This window comes from Epinephelus lanceolatus, chromosome 18, assembly GCF_041903045.1.
Source record: "Epinephelus lanceolatus isolate andai-2023 chromosome 18, ASM4190304v1, whole genome shotgun sequence".
Taxonomy (NCBI): domain Eukaryota; kingdom Metazoa; phylum Chordata; class Actinopteri; order Perciformes; family Serranidae; genus Epinephelus; species Epinephelus lanceolatus.
In genome coordinates, this window is record NC_135751.1 from 8526969 (window position 1) to 8537797 (window position 10829).

Here is a 10829-nt window from a genome sequence, read left to right on the forward strand (position 1 = left end):
ACATTTATTAAAATACATTTATTAAAATGCCAAGTGTTACATGCTATTTATTGTGGCCAAATGAAGCTTCATGAACCATTTTATTTATTTTCTGAGCCCACTAGATGGCAGTCTCTGTTCAACAAAGGGTTGAAAGCACACAAATTGCCATTACTTGAGGCTTTTTCTTTATACAAAGCATGCCATCTAGTGGGGTCAACAAATACAAATTAGTGGTTCATAAAGCTTCATTTGGACATCACTACATGCTATGTACTGAATAAATATGAATAAGGAATGAATACATTTATGCAGCTTTTTATTTGGAAGCATTAAGACACATTTGGTTGAGTTGAGCTTTGTTTTATTTCTTGAGGCAGCAGACAGAAGGTTTGTTGACAGTTAAGTTGTTCCCAACCCAAACTATCAATCAAATGTGATTTTCCCTCACAAATCCATCATTTTTGACTGATTGCAGGTTTAATGAAAGCTGAAAATGAGCGTGAAGTGGCAGAACTGCAGCCCGATAAAGAGGACAGACACTCTTCATCATGTTTCTGAGCCAGCAGGCAGGAAGGTGATAGGTTGAAATTTGGCTCCACCCCTGGGTCAGACAGACGTGCAATTGGTCTCAAGCGGTCTCCTCGATGACCTTTGTGATGACTGTGGTGGTTGTGGAGGAGAGAGATTGAGAGCTGCCTGATGATCTGAGTGAGAAAGAGAAGTCACAGGAAGTTAGAGAAATATGGGTTTTATGTTTGGTATTAGTAATAAATGAAACCATTGTTACTTGGACTGATTAATATTTCAGTTTAGTGTAAAATTCCACATTTAAAATGCAATTATCATTCATATTAGAGAGGGAAATCAGTTCTAACTGGCCAGTTACTCTCAGTAAGTGTTTACATCCACCTGTTTTTATGCACATCTTCAATTTACAAATTAAAAAACCCACTGAAAATTACAAGTAAAAGCATTTTATCAACCCACATTGATATTTTAAAAGTTGAAACATTGTGAAATTTATCTCAGCTAATATTTTGGATCTCCTAACCCTAATTACATCAGGTGAAATAATTTTAATTAAAATAATAATGACTGTCCTGCCTTGTAGTTTACAAAGCATGTTGGTTGTAGAAGGTGGATTGGGCCTTAAATTATCTACTATCTAAATATTTTTTAATGTGCATATAGATGTGATTTTTTTACCAATTGGTATATAGTTTTATGTTCTAACCTTTTTTAGCTGTGTATTTACACATTAAGTCAGCCATTCTCATTTTTACTGTGAGTTGTCCCTCTGCTGAAAGTCAGTGTTGAGGCTCTTAAAAAATTCTCTGTCCAACTTTGAGGTCAAAATGGTTTTGGGTGAACTTCAAGCAAAAATGTTTGACATTAGATTTAATCTCTGATCTTTCCTTACCCGCCTGCCTCCCCATCCAGCAGCCTCCTGTACTCTGCGATCTCCATCTCCAGTCTGGTCTTGATGTCCAGCAGCATCTGGTACTCCTGTCCCTGTCTCTCTAGGTCGGCCCTCAGCTGCACCAGCTGTTCCTCCATAGAGCTCACTTGCATCTGGTATCCGTTCAACTGCATGGCGTAGCGGTTCTGGATGTCGGCCAGTGTGGCTTCAAGAGCTGCTTTCTACAGGGACACAGATGAGTTAGAGGACAGAAACTGGACCACTGGACGACCAGATATAAGCAATAACACATGATGAGGTGTCCAGATAAACAAAAGCAATGAACAATGTGTAGGTTATTGAGTCTTCTTTGTCTCTGTGTGGAGACGAGGGATTCTTTATTGTCTCTATGTCGACACCTCACAGCGTTTATCATCTCTTTGTGGACACCTGAGAGTCTTTTTTTGTCAGTAGATGGACACCTGGTATTTTTTATCTTTTCAACTTGGATGCCTGAGAGTCTATATTTTCTCTACAAGGACACCTGGGAGTCTTTATTTTCTCTATGTAGACACCTGTGAATCTTAATCGACTCTAAATGGACACTCGGGAGTATCTATGTGGATACCAGGCAATCTTTTTTGTCTCCAGGTGGTGACCTGTGATTCTTTATTGTCCCTACATGAACACCTGGGAGTTTTTATCTTTTCAACTTGGATGCCTGAGAGTCTATATTTTCTCTACAAGGACACCTGGGAGTCTTGATTGTCTCTACGCAGACAACTGAGAATCTTTATCATATCTGCATGGACACCTGGGGGTCTGTGTTGTCTCTATGAGGACACCTGGGGGTCTTTATCATTTCAGCTTGGATACCTGAGTCTTTATTGTCTCTGCGTGGAGACCTGGGATTCTTTACTATCTCTATGTGGACACCTCGCAGTCTTTATTGTCTCTATGTGGACACCTGGAAGTCTTTATCTCATCTATAAGAACACCTGGGAGTCTTTATTGTCTCTAGATGGACACCTAGGATTCTTTACTGTCTCTATGTGGACACCGGAGAGCTTTATCGACTCTACATGGACACCCACGTGGACACCTGGGATTCTTTTTGTCTCTACGTGGACAACTGGGAATCTCTATTGTCTCTACAAGGACACCTGGGAGTTTTTTTTGTCTCCAGATGGTGACCCAGGATTCTTTTTTCCCTCTACAAGGACACCTGGGAGTCTTGATGATCCCTACGAGCACACCATGGAATCCTTATTGTCTCTATGTGGACACCTCGGAGTCTTTATCGTTTCTACGTGGACACCTAAGAGTCTGTTATTGTAAAATAAATAATAGAAAATTTAAAAATCAGATTTCATCGAGGGTCACTACATGCTCACAAAGACAGAATTAGTAATTGGAGAATCCTAAAGGAAGACACAGCCTAAGACTGCCCAATCATGTGTTCATTGTCACAGTCTTGTGTTAATACACAAATTAAAGGCACTGACAGGATTACATCTCATTGGAATTGTAGCTCGCATTTCATGTGACAAATAAATGAATTGTTAGCTCTATGCTCTCACCATGCTGAGCTGTGACTGGAGCTCGATTTCCAGAGCCTGAAGCTGACTCTTAACCTCCTTCACTTCTGAGGTCGACGATTTAATTGTCATCTCTGTGGTTGCCACCTCCTTGCTGAGCTCCTCTGACTGAGAGGAGGAGAGAAGTCATAAAAATACACAGAACAGAACATATTTGTTGATGCTCGTCTTGAAGGCAGTTTTCATCCCCACCTTGGCAAGGAACCAGGCCTCCAGCTGTTTGTTGGTCTTGGCAGCCATAGCCTCGTAGTGTTCTCTCATGTCTTCTAAGACCTTGCTGAGGTCTTGTTGAGGAGTGGCATCCACCTCCACGTTCACCTGACCGCTCATCTGACTTCTCATGGCCATCAAGTCCTGCAGGAGGAGGTAATATCAATATCTTTAATGATAAACAATTTGATGGTTGAACTTAATCTCTTAAAGTTATGTATTTTCTGCAGTTCATTTCTAATTTTTGCATCCAAAATATTCAGGTTATTGTTTGTATGTTTTAAAGGATTAGTACCTCTTCGTGGTTCTTCTTCATAGACGCCAGCTCGTCCTTCAGGGATTCAATCTGCATCTCCAGATCATTCTTGGCCACGCCCATCTCTCCCAGCAGCATCTTCAGCCCAGCAATATCGGCCTCAACCGACTGACGCATCGACAGCTCATTCTCATACCTGCAGAGTTTATTATGGGGTCAAATTAGGGTCAAAAAGAAAAAGATAAAAACTCAAGACTGTGAATGTGTTGAAAACAAATGTAGTTGTTTAAATGAAATTTGTACTCTTTATAACAATGCTATGGTTAGTTATGGAATTATGATGAGTAGATACAATAAGAATGCTAAAGTAATTTAATTACACAAAGAATTTAATGGTATAACATTGATGAGCATGCAAAAACAAAACAGGATGAAGAGAAAAGGTTGACAGATGCTATAAAGTGATCAACCTGAGACACTCAAGTTACAAGTATGAATTAATGCCTGGCTTTATATTTTTCATTTGGATATTCTCAAAATGTTTCTTCAACTTTTAATCTTCAATACAAAGTCACAAACTTTTGACAGTAAATCCACCTGCTAGGCCTCCACAGCAGCCAGCAGGGTGAGTGATGCTGATGATGATGATGATAATACACTGCAGAAAGCCCTGCTGTCATGTGGAGACCCAGTATCTTTTAACTCTAACTCCATTTGTCATTGTTTGACTTTGTATTGATTTTGTGTAATTGATAAATGTTTTTTTTAAGGTTTCAGATCCTGGTAAAAAGAAAAGAGAAAAAAGAAAAAAAAAAGGTAAATAAAGAGTTACTGACTTGACTCTGAAGTCATCCATAGCCAGCTTGGCGTTGTCGATGCTCAGTATGACCGTACCTTTTTCGAGAATGGCATCTTGAATCTGAAAACACACAAACACACACAAAGCATAGCTGAGACATTATATCAGTATGTCAGGAAAATAATGGATACATAGATCGCATTAGTCCTCTTTCTACTAATGCACACACTGCATGATGCCAGCTGAGTAAAAGTCAAAGTATTATTGAAAAGGTGACAAAATGTAGAATAATACTATGTGACTCTAGAGATTTGCATAGCCTGTAATGACCATATAGTGCATATAGTGAATTACATTTACTCTAAATTATCTTATTCAAGTGTCCGAAGTCTGAGTGATTGCAGACCCCGCCCATGAACTAGTGAGCTAGTTGATGTTCATCAAAAGGCCTGAAAATACATGTTTCTGATGTGGGTTTTTTTTTAAATAACCAAAAATATGTCCCACTTTTGCTCTCTAACTTTGATGTTAAATTACAAAATAACTCCAAATAAAGGCAGGTGTCATTTACAAATGTCAGACTGTACAAAAAAGGTGCACTTGTGCTTCTCTGTCCAAACATAGAAATACAGATTATGAATAGAAAATTAAAACATTGTATGAAGACAATAATATGTATGGATTAAACGAAATATATCTGCAAAAAAGCTTTTTTTTTCCTTTTGAGTCTCAGCCACCAATCAGATTGTACGACATCGTGTCACACCCACATGACTCCAGCCAATCACAGCGGATAGTATCATGACACAAAATGAACCTTATTTGGGGGGGGAGATGAAAAAAGAAAACTGATCTTTCAGCAGTACAATCTTAACTATCAAACTACATGGCAGCTTCACCTGGACCACTTACACACGGGTGTGGTCGACATCACTGGAGCCAGACATCAATCACATCCATATGACTCCACGCAGTCAAAGCAGGAGGATTAACAAGGCTTAACTTGTGATTTCTTTCAGTATTTTTTTTAAGTTTACTCCCTGAAAGATCAAATGAATGTTTTTGAGAGTTCAAGGTGACGTCTCATTTTATCAAAAACTCAAATATATCAGACAAAAAAGCAAAAATTACCTTTTCCATAGTTTTTGACAAAGTTATGTTTTTCTTTTCTTTTGTCACACTGCTGTTTTCAATTCACAATGACATAAAACACAAAAGCACCAAATTATTTTGGTGTGTTTCATCCACTAAACAACTTCAACAGCTAATGAATTATTAAAGTGTTACTTACTCATTTCCTGTTGTTTAACTGCTTGGATCAGTATAGATGAACAAAAACAGCCCCATCAAGACAAATTTTAGGGGGAAAAAATGAAATCAGGGCTGCTTGCATACCTGGTTGCAAACATCCAGTATGTCTGTGTGCAGCAGCTTGAGATTTTGAGGTGTGGCAGCCTCACCTGGATCACTTACACAAAGGTGCGGTTGACCTATTTTTATTCAGTGACATCCATCCCATCACTGGGGGCTCTGATTCACTTCTCACCCCCTCAAATTACATAACTTTATCTGTTATTGTTGTGCTACTTTTCTTTGTTTAATGTTTTCCTTTATGTAAGCCAATTTTTTTTCTTTGTTCCTCAGTTCACAAACAAATGACTTTTTGATCTCAGCTTTTTTCCCCTCTGTATTGTATTTATTTAGTGGTAAGCACTTTGCCATCAGATGTCTGTAATATATGTTTTTTGCATTTCTTTTCTTTTCTTGCATTTGTTTTTTTTTTTTTTTTTTTAAAAAGACCGCCAGATGATGGAGAGTTCCTTGGACCACTGCTAAAACTCTGGTCCATGCTGCCCCCTTTCCTCACCTTGCCCTGCAGTTCTGCGATGGTGACGAAGTAGGGACTGTAGTCTCTGGTGCTGGGGCCGACCTTGTTCTCCACAAACTGCCTGATCTTCAGCTCCAGCTCAGCGTTTGCCTTCTCAAGCGCCGCCACCTTGGCCAGGTAGGCGGCCAGGCGGTCGTTAAGGTTCTGCATGGTGAACTTCTCGTTGCCGATGAGGCTGTCATCTGCACCACCCCCCATGCCTGCACCACCACCTCCAAAACCTCCACCTAAGCTAAAACCTCCTCCACCTCCTCCTGCCATGAAAGCACCACCACCAGCACCTCCGCCGTAGCCATAGCCAGCACTACTGCCCCCAACAGAGTAGCCCCTGCCTGCCTGGGAGACCCTAACACCACCACCTACTGCTCCTCCTGCCATGCTGTATGAGCTATAGCCTGACTTGTAGCCTAAGCCGCCGCTCATACTGCTGCCACCGCCAATCATGGACCTTCGTGACATCATGATGGAGTAATAAAAGAGGAGGTGTGTGTCGGCCTGCCTTCTCCAGTGGAGGGATAGGAGAGAAGAGAAGTGAGCAGAGATGGGCGAGTCTGCTTCTTTTAAAGGTGCTCAGGTGGGCTGTGCTGCAGGTGAGGGGCGGGGTCGACGGTCCACACCCCCCAGAGCTGGAACATAACCCAGTACATTAAATATTGCACTTGGGTATGACTTTGAGGTACTTGTACTTTTGGTATTTTCACATTCATTTTTATGACATTTTTTGCTACTTTATACTTCAGAGAGAAATATTGAACTTACAGTTCAGAAGGATTCTTTTGATCACGTACAAGACTGAAGGACTGTGTTCTAACAGTTGCATCACAAAACTGGTTCTGTCATGTTTTTACTGCAACTCAGAAATATTGCAAAAATTAGATCTATTTCTGACAAAGTCATCCACTCCTTCATTACCTTCCAGTTAGACGACTGTAATGCACTTTTTTTCCAAGCATATGAACTAACTCCAACTTTAACTCTGCTGCCAAACACCAAACAGTTCACTCTCATTACTCCACTTAAGCATCAATACAGATGCTCCGAGCTCAGCAGCAACATTAAAATTATGAACAAATTAATGCATCAATAATTATAATACAATAATATGATATACATTAGTTTCAAATAAACCATTCTGCATAATAAGAAATTTTACTTTTGGTACTTTAAGTGAATGTGAATGTCTTCATTTGGCACTAGTCTTTAGACTTGCTGGTTTTGACCTGGCACTAGTCTAATGACTTGTTTCCTTGACCTGGTACTCGTCTCAGGACTTATTCTCTTGACATGGCACAGGTCTTTGGCTTTGTTGGTCGCCCACCAATCGGACGATCAGTGGTTCAATCCCCAGCTCCTCCAGTCTGCATGTCGAGGTATCCTTGAGCAAGATACTGAACCCCAAATTGCTTCCGATGATGCTTCCATCGGTGTGAGTGTGTTAAAAACTGAGTAGCAGGTGGCACCTTGTATGGTAGCCTCAGCCACCAGTATATGAATGTGTGTGTGAATGTGACTCATAGTGTAAAAAGCACGGTTCGATTTAGGCAGCGTTCCCAATCCAAGCCGACGCCCTACAATGATATTGTGTGGTCTGTCAGTTGTTTTTTTTTTTTTTTTTTTTACAATTAATGCTTTAACTACACAAAGCTGAGACACTTGTATACTTTTCCTAAATATGTTGCTTGCAAAACCTAAAAAGTTGTAATACCGCAGTGTTCAAACGGTCTACTCTGTTACAAGTGAAACCTCATGCATCCACAATTAAAGTAATGATTCATCAATCATTATGTAGAATGGCCCATTTCAGCAAAATATACTATATTACTAACTATAAATATAATTATATTACTGCATTATAATTTTTGATGCATTAATGTGTTCGTCACTTTAAAGTTGCAGCTAGTATAGGTGGAGCTTATTTAAATACTTCATATACATGCTGGGTAACTTAATATATGATAACACATCATTATCTATTTGTATCAACTAATTAATTAGAGTTTGTATTCATTATCTGAACCTGCAACTAAAGCTTTCAAACAAAAGTAGCAGAATAAGAAGTATAAAGTAGCATAAAATTGAAACACTCAGGGCCAGGTAACTCTAGTCTTAGGTACAGTACTTCAGTGAATGCACTTTGTTACTTTCCACCTCTATCGGTACTTTAACTTCAGAATATAAGTACTTCATCCACGCCTCCCCTCTCAGCTGTGTGATATAACCCTTGGTATCCATGAACAGTAGATGCTTTTAGTGCTGGCGTTGCAGGTTTTTTTTTCTGTCAGCACAAAGAGCTCACAGTGATGGCAGCAGCAACAGCTGAAACGCCTCCTGGCACTGAGCTCTCACCTGTCTGACAGCAACCTTCTTCACACATACTGTATGCTGTGGGAAAACGCCGTTGGCTGACAGTTTGTTATATCGTCATGGTAACCTGCGGATCAGCATGGCTCTCCTGTGTCAAAAAGAAGCCAGCTTGTCTCAGTTGTGGTATGTTTTTGTGTTTCTGGTGTGAACTTGAGGATTTGTTTTTTTTTTAAGTAAAATTAACTACAGTTGGAACTGTTAGTGTCAGAAAAATACAGTGGGGTAAAAATAACAATATTTCCCTCTAATATATATTGGAGTGGAAATATAAAAATTTTAAAAACTTCAGGTGGTGCATTGGTGGGTGGTGTCTTAGTAGATAGAGCAGGCGCCCCATGAACAAGGCTGTTGCCGCAGCGGCCCGTGTTCGACTCCAGCCTGTGGCCCTTTGCTGCATGTCATTCCCTCTCTCTTTCTCTACCCCCTTCACACTTAGCTGTCCTGTCAATTGAAGGCAAAATGCCCCAAAAAATGTTTAAAAAAAATTCAGGTAAAGTACAAGTATGTCGGCTTAAATAACCTTACTTTGTTGCTTTCCACCACTTTCATTCGCAATCTTTCTTAGAACTCTTCAACCTCTTTTTGACTCTACAGACATCTACAAAGAAAGTTCATGAGAAGGAGCGTGATTTTAGATGCATACTGCATCTACATTGAGAGTTAATCCGCTGATCTGGAAGCAAAGTGAGATCTGATCTGTGGAATGAGAAGGTGTGGATGTGATTGATGGGCAGTGATCTGCTGTCACATGTAAGAGGTTCCTGCCTGCAGCTAGTGAAGCACTTGAATGATGGGATGATTTGTGGGTGCCTAAGTCTCTACATGCATGAGAGCAGGTACATAGGTATTAATAGCTCATATATGGACTTTTTTACCTGCAAGCAGAGGCTCCCTGCTCACCCTTCTCTCTGCTGCTTCAAACCCTTGACTCAGATTTAATTTGAATTTGATTAAAACATCTTGTCACGCCATTCTTACGGCACATGAGCTGAAAGAACTGATATGATTTTTGTTATTTTAAGTCTCATTCCATGAGATCAATTAATTTAAATGCATTTAAACACAGGAACCACAGCAAGATATCAGCAATATTGTAAGACCCTATGCCCCATCAGTGCGTTCACTGCTATAATACAGCAGCATATTACTTCCACTCAGACAAAACAAAAAAACAACACCTTGTTAAAACAAGAACCCTTCCACTAAATAATCACAGCTGGATTAACCCACAGAAGACAGCACTTGTGGGCCTTTTGTGTTCCTGAACTGAGTTTTAAATGTTGATTTAATACAGATTTATTTAAGCTTTTATTAACTAAAATAACAAAGGTATTACAACTAAATTGTAATTATCTAAAAAATAATAAACCCATCATAACTAAATCTGAAGAAACAGCAAATGAATTTAATGATTATTCTGTAAATGTAGGATACAGTTTAGCAAAAACAACTGTTGATCCAATACAAAAGGATGGGGTAGAGGAGGACATAATCACCAGAAACCCAAACACCATGTGTCTGAATAAAACAGAGGAGAAGGAACTAGTTGCAAATTTATGAATAAAACATCCACTGATAGCACCAATATTGATATGGCATTAGTAAAAAACATTATAGAATATATAGCTTAACCACTCACACATATTTGCAACCAATCATTCCTTACTGGCACTTTCCCAAACTCAATGAAAATAGCCAAAGTCATTCCAATTAATAAAAACGGAGACAAACACACATTCTCAAACTACATACCAATTTCACTCCTTCCTCAGTTCTCAGAAAGATTAGAAAAACTGTTTGTCACAAGATTAGATAACTTCATCGAAAAACAGAACCTTTCGAGCGACCACCAATATGAATTCAGGTCAAATCGATCAACCACAATGGCAGTGATGGATTTAACGGAACAAATAACAACAGCTATTGAAAATAAAGAGTACACAGTTGGGATCTTAACTGATCTCAAAAAGGCTTTTGACACCACTGACCATAAATTACTCATGAGAAAATTAGAAAGATACGGCATTAGAAGGGAAAGCATATTCATGGCTGAATGGCTACCAAATCAGACCTTATGAGAGTAATGTGCGGGGTCCCACAGGGATCAGTCGTGGACCCTAAACTCTTCATTCTGTACATAAATGATATCTCTAATGTTTCAAAGATCTGAAACTGTGTACTATTTGCGATTTACGGATGACACCACCTTGATATGTACTGGAAAAGACTTGAAGGAGCTACTGATCACAGTAGAAGAAGAATTAACTAATCTAAAACGACTAGTCCATACCCATTGGTAGCTTTTTCACCTTCTACCTATGCCAATCCTCAAT

General features: G+C 39.4%; 1 protein-coding gene across 1 annotated transcript; it reads right to left on the reverse strand.

The window, feature by feature from the left end:
• Positions 1-281: 281 nt before the first annotated feature.
• Positions 282-6668, reverse strand: LOC117268983 (keratin, type I cytoskeletal 13-like). The gene is made up of 7 exons (XM_033645790.2): positions 6112-6668; positions 4282-4364; positions 3485-3641; positions 3172-3333; positions 2962-3087; positions 1403-1623; positions 282-686 (listed from the first exon to the last, which is right to left on the reverse strand). The coding sequence occupies exons 1-7, from the start codon at positions 6592-6594 to the stop codon at positions 611-613; spliced, it is 1308 nt and encodes a 435-aa protein (XP_033501681.1). The 5' UTR covers positions 6595-6668; the 3' UTR covers positions 282-610.
• Positions 6669-10829: the final 4161 nt, after the last annotated feature.